General features: G+C 41.3%; 1 protein-coding gene across 4 annotated transcripts in view; it reads left to right on the top strand.

Annotated features, from left to right (window-relative positions):
• The first annotated feature begins 5,785 nt into the window (after positions 1-5,785).
• Positions 5,786-17,510, top strand: part of ubap2l (ubiquitin associated protein 2-like) — a 35,990-nt gene continuing 24,265 nt past the window's right edge. For 2 of the 4 annotated variants that reach the window (XM_053231229.1, XM_053231226.1), the window contains exons 1-6: positions 5,937-6,098; positions 7,638-7,769; positions 12,569-12,646; positions 14,403-14,513; positions 15,681-15,864; positions 17,040-17,135. In XM_053231229.1, coding sequence (XP_053087204.1) covers positions 7,680-7,769; positions 12,569-12,646; positions 14,403-14,513; positions 15,681-15,864; positions 17,040-17,135 — 559 coding nt within the window. In that variant the 5' untranslated portion in view covers positions 5,937-6,098; positions 7,638-7,679. Of the gene's footprint in view, positions 5,911-5,935; positions 6,099-7,637; positions 7,770-12,568; positions 12,647-14,402; positions 14,514-15,680; positions 15,865-17,039; positions 17,136-17,510 lie in introns of those variants that run through there. The other 2 variants (XM_053231227.1, XM_053231228.1) reach the window with 2 other exon arrangements.

Raw genomic sequence — 17,510 nt, 5'->3', positions numbered from 1 at the left:
CACACATCCACATACCCACACACACACACACACACAAACACACACACACCCACACATCCACACGCACATCCACAAACACAGATTAAAACACACCCACACACACATCCACACAACCTGGTTGCAAAAAGACCCATGTAGCCTAGCAACCTGATGTTACTTGGTTATAATATGACTGAAGTACATATCAAACATTTTATTTAGGAATCAGATTGACATTAGCTAAAAATGTTCTCCAGTTATTATTATGGATTAGCTCTAAAATACAGGTGCCATTTAGCTAAACTAACATTTTCAAATGGTGCAACTCTAGAAGATCCTTATGGCATTTTGCCTTGTCACTGGCTAAAGACAAAGAAATCCTTTACTTGTCACATATACTTTTGTTTCCTTCATGTATTCCAGCTTCTTTGGAAGCTGGGTTCAAAGCATAGGGTCAGCCATGACACAGTGCCCCTGGATTAGAGAGGGGGGGACCAAGACTGTGTTAATGCCCATGGAATTGGTGCCATGGGCATTAAGGTGCACACTGGGCATAGCAAGGATCACTCAGTAGGTTCCCCTTCAAGGAAAATCCACTAATAGGTTCAACCACAAAGCTATGTCTGCATCATCAGGCCACCAGTGATTGTATGGTGGGATTATCCCTAAAGCATGCAGCTATCAATTCTTCTTACCATAACTTTCAAGAAAGCAGACTTTACAGAAATCCATTCTGACTCAGCATCTTGTATGGGCTCATAGGATAAGGATCTCAGGGGCACTAATACAAGGGTGAGGTCCCAGGCTGGGCTCTTGGGGGGAGTGCAGTGGGCAAAATCATCTCGCTCCCTTCAGAAAGGTTTGAAGTTTATGAGTGCCTAGTGAAACATTATCTATAGTTCTGAGGGTGAAGCTGCCAAAGTATCCTGTCCATCAGTGAAGTCAGCAGAGAAAACTGGCCAATGAAGTCAGCAGAGATAACAGGCCATAAGCAGGACTCTGTGGCCTGATTGTCAAATTGTCGGTGGGGGCACACACAAACCAATTGCACAGAGAGGGTAGTATCCTCATGCCTCTTGCCATCAGAGCTGATAGGATCGAATGCATGCATGTACTGGGTGGTACAGAGATACCAAAGGGTAGAACTTTGAATTGGACTGCCTGTCCTTGGAAGGCAAACCTTAACATTCATCTGACCATTTAGTGTCTGCCCAAGGGCCTGTGTGGAGGATCAGCTGATTAGATAGGCCATGGTGACATAGGGGTGCCATGTGTCCTCTAGATTCTGAAACTTTTGCACTTATCTCTAGGGTTTCTTTTGTAGACCCAAATTGTGACCTTACCATATAGGGCAGGTTATACAGAGTTCTCTTGCATACATTTGGTAGTGTTAACTGCACACATCATATCTACTGCTGTATCAAATCCAAGGCTGCGCAGAGCCAGGAATCCCAACTCCCTGCTCCGCCTTGGACATCATTACACCACCCGGCTCAGCTTTGGACATTGCTCCATCTTTAAGGTCGTGTCACTCCTATGAAGAGGAGAGTTTTCTGCCTCACTGCTCAGTGGAGTACGTCGCATCTCCAGCTTGCTATGCTAAGGGAACCGCTCCTCGACAACCCACGAGCCTTCAGAAATGGAGAGACTTTGTGCTTGGCTGCCCAGGACCCCCTTTTGAGGACATATCATGCTTCGGGAGCTGCGCGTTAAAGGGGGGGTTCTGTCATGGTTGTGCCGAATATGGTGCAGAACTCACATCACATGACTGCACCAGATTCACTTTTATGTTTAATGAGCACTAGTATTTAAGTCAAGTCTTGTATAGCACTCATTGGCTACGCTTACACGCACATCAATCTTCTGATATTAATCGGAATTGAGCAATATTCTAATTAGTATTGATTCATGCATGTAAACGCCGCAATCCGATCGCCCGATTCAGATTAAGACAATATTCTGATTCCCCAAATCCTGATTCCCATCCTGGAATATGCCTGTTTTAATCAGAAATTTGTTGCATGTAAACACCTTATTCAGAAAATCCACTGAAAGGAGATAAATGCGCAGCTCAGTCTGCAAGGAATTGTGGGTGCTAACAGATGCTTAGCTGTAGGCTCGGTATTTAGGAATGGCAACTCCGGCAAACTTACAACACCCATGTATACAGGAATATTCCGTTGCCTGTACGCATATAAACATCGTATTTGGAATACGGCTGCAATGCCCGAATATAGACCTTAAATGGAATTTGATGTGCATGTAAACGTAGCCAGTGTCTACCTTTTGTCTTTTGTAGTCACGTTGTATGTCACCTAGCCCATGCTGTATTCATGATCTTGCCATGTGTATCTAGTTCTTGTTTGTTTTGTTTCATGTTCATAGCTTTTGAGTTCATATGTTTCACTGTAAATAAACTCAATCTGGGTTAGAGACTTGCATCCATCTCTGCTACTGATCAGTGACAATGTGCCAAAAGGCCACACACTACAACGTTTCTACTACGTACAAACCGGGCAGCACCTACATCTGATTTGTGTCCTCTGACACAAGGCACAATTTTATACAGATTTAATTTTCCTTGGTAGAAAATAAGAAAACTTTGAAGATATTCTATTTACTCTTTAGCTGTTTGTTTATTCAAATTTGGTGCAAGCCCCATGCCATTAATATTCGTGTTAATGAACATACAGTAGAGTGCACTCAGCTATATTGACTAAACCTTCGTTAATGAAACAAATAATCAACAAAACACACTTCTGAAATCCTCACAGTGTTGTCTGCCTGCATGTGAAGGAAAAGGTTTGTCATATTCTAAAGAAGCATGGCTTACCCATTTTCTTTGGTAATTTGGGAAGCATGTTTAATTTCATCCTCAGTGGCACTTTTAAAATATTATTCACAGCAACTATTCACATTTCAATAACAGGACTTGAAAAAAATCGTAAAATTCATCACCATACTGTAATATTGTATGAACACAGTACACTAAGTAAAACTGACTACATAAGATGTTGACCTGAGTTACATTCTATATTTCTTTTAACAGCAATAACAACAACAGGGTTTATATTAATTCATAACCATAATTCATAAGATGCTTCATAAAAAACACCATTTAATTGAATGCACATAAAATCCATGAGTTCATCATTTAACCATAGATTTGGTTTCACAGATTTCATGCATCCATTATATGCCTTTATCACATCTATATCTTCTAAGTAATTTAAGACTTGGACCATGCTGACATGTTGAAAATGATTAAATTATAAACATATGTACTTCATCCAACTATGCTTATTTTCATACAGTAGTACATCCTATGTACATATGAATCATAAATATGTGTAATATAGTAGTAACAATTTTATAACCTTATGAAAAAAAAACTCTAGCCAAAGCAAATGTTATTTCTATTGAGCACTTCCACTGCAAGAGCAGAAAATAAATGCTGGTAATTTAAACTGTACCAATTTATCTGACATCCTAATATATATGAAATGTTTATGCAGTTGTTTTCTGCTCAGAGGAGTGTAGTATGTAGATGTGCATGTTGCCCTCTACTGGACTTACGCTGCGCAGGGCAGGAAGAGCAATAAACTATACTATTTAATCAACAGTAGAAAAAGTCCTACAGGATTAACCGGCATCTCCCCCTAAAGTACTGAAGTATTGAACTTCAAACCTTAAAGCCCATATTAATGCACATCACTGCGAGTAAGAACAGAACTTTTCTGGTGTTGAGCTACATCCAAAACCACTTACACATTAAAACATATATAAAAAATGTTTATTTTATCCAAACAGTCATTAAAATCTGTGAAGCCGTGGCTCAGGGGCTCAGCGGTTAGGGCTCTGAACTGCTGATTTGAAGGTTGTGAGTCTGAATCCCGATATCACCACGCTGCTTCCACTGGGTGTTTAAACACCCTCACATCAGCTCAATAGCAAGTCGCTTTAGATAAAAACAAAGTCTGCCGAATGAATGAATGAAAGTAAATATACTACAAAAGTTACTTGTCCTGATTCTTTCATATTTGATTATAGGTAAGAGGTTTGTCCATACACACACAAGCTTTAACATAATGTCCTTCCATTCAGTGATTTTGAGGAGGCCACATTATTTTCTTGGGAGGAATTTCACTGTAGAGAGCAAGTAAGTCTTCTAGCTTTTTTTCTGTCTTATTTATAATCTTTTATTGTGAGATCTTTTATTGTCATAAACAAACATCAACTCTGTTGCTCATATTCAACAGAGTTGACAGAGTTATTAATTAGTTATCAGAGATTATTATTATTATTATTATTATTATTATTAATAATAATAATAATAATAATGACCAGAAAAGTCATTTCTAATCAGATGTAAAAGTAAATGAAATGAAATAAAATGAAATTTGCACATCCTTATTGATAAAGAGTGAATGAGTACACAGCAGTATATGTATGTAAAATTAATAATACAATTCTACTTGCCTGAAAAGGTATAAAAAAAAGACAAATAAGATCAGATTTACCAGTTACCAAAACAGAGATTGCTCTTAGCTTACTAAGCGAGCAGGATACCAGTTTAATTGCCCAGTGAAAGGATGAGAGTGAATTTACTGTCATATAAAAAGTTATATAGAGAATAAAAGAAATAGAAAAGTATAAAGATCAGCTCCTTTGACATGAAAAAGTTTAGAAGTAATGTATATTTGGAAAAATGGAAAAAGAGTGATATGTTTGCAGCACATTACTGTAAATGTCTGTGTCCTAAACACTGTTGCTGTCGTTAACCCTGTTACTCTTATGTGAACTATCATACTGATCTCATATTATCATATACATCATAAAAACAGTAAATAAGTGAGTAGATTGTATCGCTCAGGAAACTAAAATAATGAGGCCCAGTATTTGAAGAACACAATCAGAGTTCAATTTTTAGTAAGCACAACTCATGGGACTCAAGTTTTAATTACTCAGATAATATTAGTTTAAACCTGGACCAAACATATATATATATTTTTTTATTTTTCCTCAACGCCTCATACAAAAAAAAAAAAAAAGTAAAAAAATAAAAATCTTGTTGGTGTGCTCTTTCACTTAATTTCATTACAATTACTTAACAAATAGTGAACAACATAGGCCAGAGATATTTAATTAAAATTCGTAAAAGTCCAGTTTAATAAAATCTTTCCCTATAAAATAAATGACTGTCGTGTCGGAATGGTGACAGCAGTTACCGGGTTCGATCCTGACACCGGGTGACTGTCTGTGTGGAGCTCTGCGTGTTCTCCCCGTGTCCGTGTGGGTTTCCTCTGCGTTCTCCGGTTTCCTCCCATCTCACAAAAACATGCCAGTGGGCAGTCTGGCTGAGATAAAGGGCCCCTGGGTGTGTGTGTGTGTGTGTGTGTGTGTGTGTGTATATTCCCACCTCAGGTCCAGTGTTCTCGGGACAGACCCTGACCCTGATGAAGGACACAGTGCTCCTGAGGGCGGCTCAGGCAGCTGTCTGCTTTTTAACACGGCTTTATTAACAAAAAGGGCATTTCAAAATGGACCTTAATTCTTAAAAATTAACTTAGTGATTTAACAAAGAACTGAGTGTGAAAAGGATAAGTTAAGTACACTCAGAAGGTTTATAAGTTAGTGTACTCAAAGCACTCAGCTTTTAAACTTGAATGGTTTAAGGCAGTGAGTTGGCTTATCTGATCTGAGTAAATGTGAGCTGCAGAGCTGCTCGTGTGTTTATCTCGAGGCTTTTATCTCGCTAGATCACCGCTTTCTTCAGTTTAATTTTGTAGGATGTAGAAACTTATTTATCATGGAGAAAGCGAGACGTTTCAGTCACGTGGTCAGGGTCTCTTGTGTTGAAGACGCAGCGGCTGGAGCGCGTCACGTGACTGCGCGAGCTGTGGCGCTGTGTCAGTGTGGGAACAGAAACAGGTAAAAATCCGCTTCATTGTCTGCGCGAGTCGGTTCGGCCTCGTATTCGGTTAAAGGGCGACTCGGTGTCGGATTTAGGAAAATTCTGGAGCTTATTTTTGGGTTGATTAGGAGGTCAGCTCAGAAGTGGCCTCTTCTTTGGTCAGCGTTCTCGTAAAAATCTTCCGAGACATCCAGTCGCGTTTCTGGTCAGTACAGCGCCTGTTGTTTATTTTCGTGATTTGCGGCCTTCGGGCCTGAGCGGAGCCTCGGCGTTGAGTTTGTAGGTGACGCGGAAAACGTGCTTCAGTCACGGGGACGGCGCTGTGTCAGTGCCGCAACAGGAGCTAAAGGCTAACCTGTCCAGCAGATTTCTATCAAATACGCTTTTCGATAACATTATCCGCGTTTTCCTGTGAGAATTTAGTCGAGATGAGGATTATTGCACTGGTAAAAGAAGTGCTTATCTGTGATAGCAGTAGTATCTCTAGCTGTGCCGGTCGGCCATGAGGTTGAAGCCCCCCGCTGCTTTAGGTAGCTTAGCTTAGCTTAGCTTAGCTAGCCTACCTGTTCGCTTCGGGAGGATTTAAGTATTGCATAATACGTTGAAATCTTTGAACACAAAGGAACGGATTTCTGTTAAAAAGTGCAAAGCTCTTATAATAATCATAATAGTGATAATATTATTATAAATAATAATATGATAATTTGGTTACCCTAACTCGGGTTAGCAACATAACTAGCCAACTTTATGGGAGTTAATGATACAGGAAGCTCAGTGAATATTAGCCGCTTTAACGCCGCGGTGTGTCGGAGTGTGTCCTGCCGAGCGGAAATTAAATATTAATGAAGAATGGTGTCTCTGTGTAAATAATGAAAATTAGCGCGTTAGCTACTCGGGCATGTGTGGCGGGTTCCGGGCCTCAGCGGTCGCTCTGAGCTCGGGTTAGCCTGCAGGAGAGCGCGGCACGGCGGCTGCGCTGGGCGAGTTATCTGCGCTCGGCTGGAGGAGTGTGAAGGCTGTACAAGGCTCTCTGACTACACACACACACACACACACACACACACACACACACACACACTCCTGTAGCTGGTCAGCAGGCGTTCAGGTGTCTCCTGGGGAAATGAAGGGAACAGATCAGCTGATGTCTGATTTAATCCGGATTTTAATTTGTTTGTAAAGTCGCCATGTTATTATCATTATTATTATTATTATGTAGGAGAGTTTCCTCCTGCGGGTTGGAGGCTAAAGGTCGCTTTTTTCTTCCTTTCTGTTCATCCACATTGTGTGTGTGTGTGTGTGTGTGTGTGTTGTAACTAAAGACTGATTAATTAAGTTAATCACGGCGTCCATCTTTCGGCCTGTTCGCGCGTTTTAACCCGGAGGTCGAGTCCTGAGCGCCTCTCCGTGTGGACTAGTGCACTCTGTAGTGTGCAGCCGCCGTGTGTGTGTCCCGGGGTGATAGGGAGCCTACACGGGGACCAGCCTCCGGTTGGGTTGCAGCCACCTGCACAGTGTGGAGTTAGAAGCAGATCTGCATTTTGTTTGTTTGTTTGTGTTGTATAAAGCTGTTGTGTACCCGGAAGTGCGTTTTATTGTGCACTAGCGTGTTCCTCTGCAAATAACTCGTGGTTTATTCTTTATTTTTTGTTGTTCCAAAGCTTTGTGGTGCTTAATAACACCATTTACAGTGTTGTGTTTTGTCCAACACTAATTCAAAACCGCTTCCTGTTTCTTTCCTTTACAGGTGTTTATTCCTTGTAAATACTCTTATTTGTATATACTGTAAATGATGACATCGGTAGGAGGAAACCGGAACCGGGCTAACTGGGAGCAGACACAGACACAGAGCCAGTCACAGCACAAGCAGAGGCCTCAGGTGAGTGTGTATGACTAAAACACACACACACACACACACACACACAGGTTTCACTTGTGTTTCTGTCCCTCGTTGCCAAAATGGTTCTTTCTGTATAGTGCGATATTTTGAGTCTTTCTAAAGACAGTGCACTCTTTAAATCCTAAAAGGCAACTAAAGGGTGTTCTGAGTGCGTACAGAATACCCATAATGCACTAGCAACGTCTGGAGAAAACTGAGGGTTTGTATACAGGAGGTGGACTTTGTTACCTCTTCCCGAGGCCAAGACTTTTCGTAAAGAAACGGCATCGTGCCACTGTGAGATGATTGACAGGTGTTGCGTGAATCCCAGGTTCTGTTCTAGTCCACTAATACCTTCACTAATTGCTGCCGTCAGCTAAGATGGAGGTTTTCAAACCTTTTGGCCAAACGACCTCAGATACACATTGTGAATTTTATGCAAAGTCTTGACCACTGTTTTTTATTTTATTTTTTTAAATTCCAGATTTAGTGTAGTACTACTGTGTGCTACTGTAACATCTTATGATGTGTAAGTGGCTGAAAACCAAAGCACTGGCTTGCCAGTCTAGTGGGACGCGGTGTGTTATAGGTAAATAATTCACGCCACGGCCTGACGCGAAGCAGAGGATTGTGGTTTAAATACGACATTCTCTAGACGGCACATCGGAGCCAAAACAACCCTGTCCATCAGGTTTCCAAGTCGAGCTGTAAAATGTTTAGCGATTTCATGCACAGCGACGTTAAACACGCTGACGAGTTCAGTTTCTCTTTAAAACTCTCCGCCTTTGTCGTGATTGTTGTCATGAGCCGCGTCTTAAATCTAAAGCTGTCATTACACTCCAGAAGGCTGATGCACAAATCAGAGCTTTCAGTCTGTTTGAAAGCAACATGAGAGGTTTTTAAAACTCAAACACTGACTGTAAAAGGAGTAAAAATGCAAAATCCGTCTTTATAGTTAGTGATATTTGTAATATTAATTTGTGAATGAAACAAAAGAGAAGATTGAGTTTCTCTCATGACTCCATTTGGTGGACTCATGTTTTTTTCCCTGACTCTACTGTAGCTGAAGGTGAACGTGGCGGTTCAGCTCCTGGTCGTTAGCAGGCTGGAAAAACGTCGAGCGTACGCTATCCGGTCGGTGAGGTGCAGGCGTGCTCTGTTATCGGACATGAGCTTCTGTGCTGCGCGCTCTCAGTTTAGGAATCGTGATTTCAGCTTCTCCAGGACGTCCTCACGAGCATTTTTAAGAATTGATATGTCCCTAAACAGTGTAATATACGCAGATATTTATTTCTGTTAATCGCCGGCGTATTCTTTGCTGTTGTTTATTGATGTTTAACTGCACTAATTAAAAAGCCTGAAACTGGCTAGTAAAAGTAAATAGTTGTTCACCGTGTTATCTGCTACATTGTGATCCTCACGCCGTAACTCCTGAATTCCTCTGGTAACAGAATCGCTCGACCCTGTTGCTGAGTATTTAGCCTCTTTATGGGATTAGTTCTAATCATTACAGATAGTGCGTAATGAAATATACGATAACCATGCTATAATCTCATGGTTAACGTTCACACTCTACAGCAGTGTTGTATGTGTTCTTCTCTTTAAAGCTAGAAGAAATACACGCTGACTAAGTCGTAGCTTTCTCTTTCCTGTTTTGAAAGCTAGCTGGTTAAACAGGTAGCATATATCATTTGGTAGCAAGTTGTATGCTGCGTTCGACTAAAAGTCGTAACTCGCAATTTCCGACTTCTGAGTTCAGCAAGTGACGTCAAATCAACATGGCGGCTCACCGCATGAACAGTAAACACAGCAGCACTTCTGACCTTTAAATGAGTTTCACTGTATATACAGGCATTAGCTTTAGATCAATCAACACACAGACATATTCACTTGTTTAGTCTATAACACTGTCTCACGGAGGTAAATATACATCACTCATCGCAGTTAGCTGGCTAGCTCGTGGCTAACAAAACATACGCCATAATCTTTTCCCCACTTCTGGCGTAAATGTGAGTGTAGTGATAACATAAACCATGACAGAAGTTCACTGTGATTAATTCATTAATTATCTAGCATGTACTGCTAGTGCTCGGGTGTAACACACTTGTTAAAGGTGTGTTTACGTTTTTCAGTTGTTATTTCTGACCCACATAGGAAAGAGTTTCGGGTGTGTCTCTCTTTCCAGCGCTACACACCCCTCAGGTGATGCTGCTTGTTCTTTTTAAATCAACAAACCAAACAGCAAACGAAGCAAAAGAATCAAATTTCTTTCTTCTTCAGAGTTAGGGGTGTGAAAGCACTCAGACGCTGAAATAATAACGATGAGTTTAACCTGGCGGTGTAGTTTAATCAGCCAAACGAGAGGCACGACGCTGTGACGTCAGCCGCGCTGTCATTTTTAACATCAAGCCGGGATGTGTGTTGTAAAATGCCGCGTTGTTGCTGAAACACGTGTGTTCACACTAACACGTTGTTTTTTTACCGCATGCTATCGAATCGGACACGTTTCCAAGCCAACAGAAGACGGTTGTGGTTACAGGCAGTTAGGAGACAGAATCTGTCTTTACAGCGGAGATCCGTCTTTACTGCGCTAACTATCCAGTGACGTTGGCTTGCTAACTAAGAATTGAACAGGCTTAGCTTACTAGTTATCTAACATGCGTAATTTATGTTGTTTTAACGACCCTACGTAGTTCACCTGTAATCGAAGCTATATATCTCAGTCATGTTCTTACTGTGGATTACTGAGCTAACTTTCTTCAGCTTACAGATGAGTTTATGGCGTCTGTTTGGGCAGCAGCTCGTCTTTCAGTGTCACAAAGACGTCCTCGATGTTGATATCGTAACACGTTACGTCTTGAACATATCAACAAATCACAGGATGCCTTCAGTTTCTCTCTCCAGTATAACCGCTCAGAGTTTCTGAGGTGTGTGTGTGTGTGTGTGTGTGTGTGTGTGTGTGTGTTCGGTCATTGCAGGCTAAACCACCGCGTAGCATCATTTAAACAGCTCAGTTGTTACTAATCAGAATGCAGAGCGGATATCTTCACTCCCGCTGAGGGAACAGCCCCTGAGCTCTCACCTCACTGTTCACTTCACGTCTCAGATGGAAATCCTGATGTCAGACTTTTCTTATCAGATGAAATGGGCTTAATTGATAGGGTGGAGTTTTGTTGAAGTTGTGTTCCTGATGAACTGATGCGAATCCAAGGCTGTACGGAACATCTAGCAGGTTTTGCGTCTGGGCTATTCGTTATTTATTCGTAGTTTCAAGCCAACTGAGAGAGGAAACAAAATAAAAGTTTTAATGTGGTGTGTAGGCCGTGTTTAAACGTAACGCACGTCGTAGCGCGTCCCGATCCCACCGCCCGCTGCACTACACGCTATCACTGATCTTTTCCAAACCAGCAGCACGCGGGTGTATGGAAACACGGGACAGACGGATGGATCACTTTATTCATCCCAGAGGGAAATTCACTGATTACAGCAGCACAGAGAGTTAGAGTGTACCAGTGTAATTTAACATTATAAATGAAATAAAATAAGAGTAAATATATATAAAAAGAATACAGCGTAAGTCTAAACCGAGTGTAGCCTAAAGCCATCATCTCCCCACAGCATGTCCCTGTGCAGTTACACATCCAGAAATGTCCGGCTCAAATAATATTTTCACTCGCAGCGCAAAGCCGAGTGAATTTACGTTGCAGTCAGCAGCATGTAGACTAGTCAGCTAGGTATCCAAGCAGCCAACACACGGCCCGCTGGAGCTTCGGCTCGTCTGTGAGGATCGTGCGCTTTAATCTATACAGTATGCGATGCTCGAACGTCATCTTTCCACTGTAATACCTCAGCCTTTCATTACCTCCTCACCATGGTGACTGACAGGCCAAATCAGCTTTACGACCAAATAGAAATGTTTCTGTGTGAAGGAAACACCCGGCCAAACACTCGAAAAAGAAGCCGGCTTGTTGTTTTATCGCTAGTTAAAACACATCCGTCCAGTTTCAGTGAGTCCGTGTCCACTGTAGCAGCAGGTTCCTGTTCTTGGCTGACAGGAGAGGAACCTGGTGTGGTCTTCTGCTGCTGTAGCTCGTCCACTTCAAGGTTCAACCTGTTGTGCATTCAGATGCTTTTCTGCTCACCACGCTTATTTGAGTTACTGTAGACTTCCTGTCAGCTCTGAGCTGGTGTACAGGTGTTCCTGATGAGCTGTAACCCAGTGCACGCATCAACGACTAGTCACTAGGTTACCTGCTTAACTTTGGTCAGTGAATATAAGGTAGTGGTTAGGTTTATGTAGAAAGGAAAGATGTCTAATGCGTGGAAAAGCCACAGAACAGCTGACAGAAGTGTGATGGGGTAAACGTGGTCTAGGTTGATGAAGAGAAGAAGGTCTTTATCTGATTCTGTATAAAAATTGTTCATGAATGAGTTGTCCTGAGTAAACTACTTTAAGAAAAGTTTGATTGATTTGTGCTGGTGTTTGTCATGTATGTCTCAGTGTATTAGTTAGCTATCCTGGACTGCATGCTTTTGATGGTTGGATAATGCAGTGTGTGTTCGAGTGATCGTGGTGTACAAACACACACACTGTCTTTCCTACGCTGACATTTTATTTAACAAATACACAGAAAATAGCCATTATTTAATCCACCCTGTGTTTCTTTTACACAGAGTTGTGACCTACAAAGCTTAATCTTCCTGCTGTTCCTCTGTCCTGAAGTACGTAGTGTTTCAGACTTGTTTAGCGCTGTTTTCATCGTTCTCTTCCCTTCTTCCCTTCCCTTCCCTTCCCGCAGGCCACCGCTGAGCAGATCCGACTCGCGCAGATGATCTCGGACCACAACGATGCTGACTTTGAGGAAAAGGTCAAGCAGGTCAGGAGCATTTTAAATATCGTGACTGTGTGAAATCACGCCCAAATCTCAAATCCTGAAGTTAATGCTAACGACTGCTTTGTGTTTTAAGGTGCGTGTGTATCTGTCATATTAAATAAAGCCTCTCTGAGGGAACTGGTCTGGGGCGGAGCAGCTGAAATCCCACTTTACTGGCACTCAGATGGTTTTTTTGCGTTGGACTAAGCAGACCTCACTGGACATTTCTAATCAAACATTATGTATTGAATTCCAGCGTTTTCCGAATTTTCCTGTAGACGTTCTTTCATCTATCATTTTAACACAATCCCAGAGTCAGAAAACATCTAGTGATGGTTTTAACTTTAAAAAAAAAAAAAGGCTAGGCCAAATCAATATTGTGATAAATTAAGACGTGATACACTTTTCTGAGATATCGTGTGTATTGTGGGATTTTATTTTTTATAACTTCTAGTTTTTTTTTTTTATATAACAGTTATCATCTCTGGAAGCAGGTTTGTTAGTTTTCTGCTGTCTGAATCTTGAAAATTGTAAAATGTTACTCTTTTTACATGTTTTTACTTTTTTTGTCCTGCTTTTCAGTGTTTGTTTATTGTTGTGCACTTTAAATAAAAGTAGAGACGGCGCTGATCAGTACGTCAGTATCGGTCTGATACCAGGCAGAAACGGTGGATCGGATATCTGATCCCATAACAAACGGCAAAGATTAGAAATGGATTTGGGAAAGAAATTTATATTTGTATTTTTGGAGCTAGAAATGTTTAGCTATAAAGAGACATAGCTTGCTTTTCTTTTGTTAGGATTGATTTTTATTATATTTATATTTTGTACTTTATTAGATTAACTGTGAAGCACTTCAGTTAAAAAACATTTGAAAGCTTTTTAAAGAGGACCGTATCGGATGGATATCAGAATCGGCTGATGCTCAAGGCTTCAATATTGGAAAAGTGAAAGTGTTATCTCTAAAAATAAATTAGATTATACTTTAATGTAAAGTTTGATTGTTAAAAACTGCACAACTGCTTTACTGGCAGCTTGTGTGGAAACTTTCGGTAGGAGCTCTGATGCTCGCTGAGCCGTTTCTTTTCTGAAATCCGCATTATTAATGTTGTATGCAGTTCTCTGCTCAGTCGTGACCGCGAGCACACGGAAACCCCTTCATAGGCTCCCTGTGTAGTGATGAAGGGGACAGTGTGTGCGAGATCAGCTTTAGAGCTGCTACCGGATGCTCTCTCTCAGTGTCCGTCTGAGTCCGAGAGCAACATAAAGCTCTGACAGTCAAAACAGCAGCTTACAAAGATCATCAAGAATTAAGTAAATATTAATATTTTGTATTTAAGGATGCAATAGCTGAATTTTTTTTTTTTTTTTTTTACAAATTTCTTACTTGTGCAAATAACTTGAAATCAAGGATCAAAATCAAGGAGTTAAAAAAAAAATCATTCAAATGTCAAAACCACCTACTTAACCATGAAAACGTAGTAATCTGACCTTTAATCCCGTTGCCGAGCAGAACAGAAATGCTGTGTGTCTGTTTACGTTAACAAGTTTTGTGTATTTTAATAGTGTTTTTTTGGTAGAGGTTTTCTAAGGACAGTTAAAGCCTAGAACAATCTTTTAAATGCCCTTTCTGAACATTATGTGTTGTATAGTGTGTGTGTGTGTGTGTGTGTGTGTTTGTGTGTGTGTGTGTGTCCATGCATTGTTCTTCACCAGTTTAATGCGAGTTGTTGACCTTGCTTTCTTCTGTCATGTCCAGCTAGTTGACATCACTGGGAAGGACCAAGACGAGTCTATGATAGCGCTGCACGACTGCAACGGAGATGTGAACAGAGCCATCAACGTGCTGCTGGAGGGCAGCCCTGACACCGTGAGTGCTCACCACCGGCTCGAGGTTTCACACCTCAGCAGGGTTTCTTACTCCGACGCAAATAATTACGTTCTTAAAGCCCTCGACAGTCGGTCATTCGTTTTAAACACTGTGTCCTATATCGGTAACTCTGCTGAAGACCTGAAGTGGCGTTTTCTCTGTCTCTGACATAGTTATGGATACACACACAGTATCTAGGCAGGCTAAGTGAAGTCACATTTCCCATGATTCATAGCACGGCTGCCATTTTGTAGATCCACCAATACAAGGTGTCTGAAAAGTCCGGAGCCAGTTAGAGTAAAACTTCCTATACTGCATTTTGTATTTATTTGCAGCGTGTGCTCTACATGTTCACCCTTATGCTCTATGCATTTTCCCAATTTTCCTGCTGCATTATGTTTTTGTGGTTTTGAGCCCTTAAAGTAAATTCCAAAGTGTTTATATTTTGTGCTTTTGTCTCTTAGTTCATGCTTATTATCCATTTATAATGCTCACATACAGACTAGCTATCCCATTCTACCCCATTGTTAGAAAAAAAGGTAAAATAGTGAACTATCGATTGACTCACAAAATGGCGGGCGCTCCTAGTGTTATAATGAACACTTCAGAATAATGTCATGAACCTTGTGATCTGTTTGGCGGGTAACTCCTTGGGTAGAGTGAGTGAGCTAACTTAAAAAATAAAAAAAATCATTAAATATTTTAAAGCTTGTGTTTTTATCTAAGCAGTGCCTGAATTCAGCGCTAGCTTAATGAAACAGAGACAGGTGAACAGTTAGCATTTTATTTTTTCATCGCAGACTGCAATGAAAGTTTGGGTAATTAATATTGCGTATGAAGACTGCACCGCCACCGCGAGCACACCGGAAACCCCTCCATAGGCTCCGTCTGTAGCGATGAAGGGGACAGTGTGTGCGAGAGCAATGTTGGAGCCGCTACCGGATGCTCTCTCTCTGTGTCCGTCTGAGTCCGAGAGCAACATAAAGCTCCGATATGCAACGTAGATTAATTTATTTGTAAGTTAAGTCAAGCAGGTTAGAACATTTTGATGAAAGGATTGTGCACGGCGTCCGTACGCGTATTAACCGATCCTCATTTACAAACCGCACAGTGTTTAATATCTGATCAAGGCTGGGCCTCGTTTAAAGGTTTCTCTCGTGACCACAGGATTCATGGGAAATGGTGGGAAAGAAGAAGGGGGTGTCGGGGCAGAAGGAAATCGCACAGACAGATGGAGGAGAAGAAGGGAAGGAGAATCGAGAGAGAGGAGGAGGAGGAGGAGAGAGAGATGTAGCACGTCGTAGAGGAGGGGCTCCGAGGAGGGGGCGTGGAACCAGCCGTGGACGAGAGTGTGAGTACAGACGCTTTATTCTGACCAAAAATAATTTTGTGCCACTTGTTTTTCTAATTGTTTATAAATGTTGGAAAAACTCTGACCCCTGTTGGTGCTACAGAAACCTCAGCAAGATTGACTCAGGGATCATGAAGGTATCTTGAAGCATCGTGATGGTGTTTTGTCGCTTCACTACAGTGTAACGCGTACAGTCCTGTTTTGAATCCTCTCAGTCTGAGTGATTAAACAGTGTCAGTAATCAGATAAAAAAAAACAAAAAAAACCTGCTTTTATTAGTGTGTTTCAGAATGTTATTTTGAACATGGTAACGTTTGAGGCTCTTACACTCCTCAGAGCTGCTTGGCTTGGGTGTGTGGATTATGTGTGGTGTGGCCTAGTTTGCATCTGGAACTGACACTGTTCTTACTTCTGTTTACTACAAGTGTTCCTCACCAGGGCGCGTTCCCCGCGAGGCGTTATCCACTCTGTAGAACTTATAGATCTGAATATTAGTGCGTCTGATTTTTGCGCAGTAGTTGATCATCTTCCTGCATGCGGTAATTACATTCTGTTCAGTCGTGTAGCTGTGAGTGTCCGATTCTTAATATTACCGTTAAAATGCAGCTGACGTTTTTTTTAAAGTATCTGTAATGTTATTTCGATCATTTCTGCCTGATGTTCTGTTATAGGAATGAAAAGGCAGCTGTGAGTGACGTGCCTTGAGGTCAGCTGACTGTAGAATGCACACGCTTCTCATGTCCACGCTGTCAGAATAGGAGTGTGTGCTGCTCTGTCTTGAAAACCAAAAAATGATACATGTCCAGTTTTAGAGGCCAGGTAGTGCTGAGAGGATTACAGATATACTCTAAATGAGAAGTGTTTCTTTCTGAGTGATGAAGAGATGGCATGTAAGAATCAATTAAAAAAAAAAAAAAAAGAATCTTTTACATAAAGCCGCACGTGTAATAAATGAAGTTCAGGATAAAGAACCTAACTCGGTGTAGGATATTGGAGTCACAGAGTGTTGATCCATATTAATGCACTAACTGGGATTATTTATTTATTTAATTTGGAATAAAGCGCATTGTTACTGCATTTTATCCTCTGTATTTCTGCACCGCTGAATCACGGAGCTGAGGAAGCTCTTTCATTACTGCTCTCTCATCCCCTCATCTCTCTGGTGATGTGTGTAGTTCGTGGGCAGGAGAACGGCGTGGACGGCACTAAAGCAGGTGGAGTAGCGGGCAGAGGGACGGAGCGCGGCCGCCGAGGACGAGGCAGAGGGAGAGGTGGGTGTCGCCTGCGGGTTTCATTTCCTGCATTCACACTGACCTTTATAAGGAATTGGGTTCATCGATGGCAGCATGTTTGGTGTTGAGTTTGCTGTGTAAAGCAGACACCAGTTTATTCATGAATACGTGTACAAAACTGACAAAACTATCATCATGAATCTAATCTAATATTTAAGAATAAACTTTACTGTCATTGTGCAGAGTGCGAGTACAGAGCCAGCGAAATGCAGTGTATGTTGTATGATGTGTAATATGTACCAGGACGTGTAGGTTAGCAAATAGCCATAGCCTACAGAAGCTTTGCATTAAATACAAAAATACTTTCATTATTTTGTTTAGAAATAAAATATTTAACAGTAGAAAGGAGAAAAA

This window comes from Pangasianodon hypophthalmus, chromosome 29 (assembly GCF_027358585.1).
Source record: "Pangasianodon hypophthalmus isolate fPanHyp1 chromosome 29, fPanHyp1.pri, whole genome shotgun sequence".
NCBI lineage: Eukaryota > Metazoa > Chordata > Actinopteri > Siluriformes > Pangasiidae > Pangasianodon > Pangasianodon hypophthalmus.
This window is presented reverse-complemented; position numbering and strand designations above follow the sequence as displayed.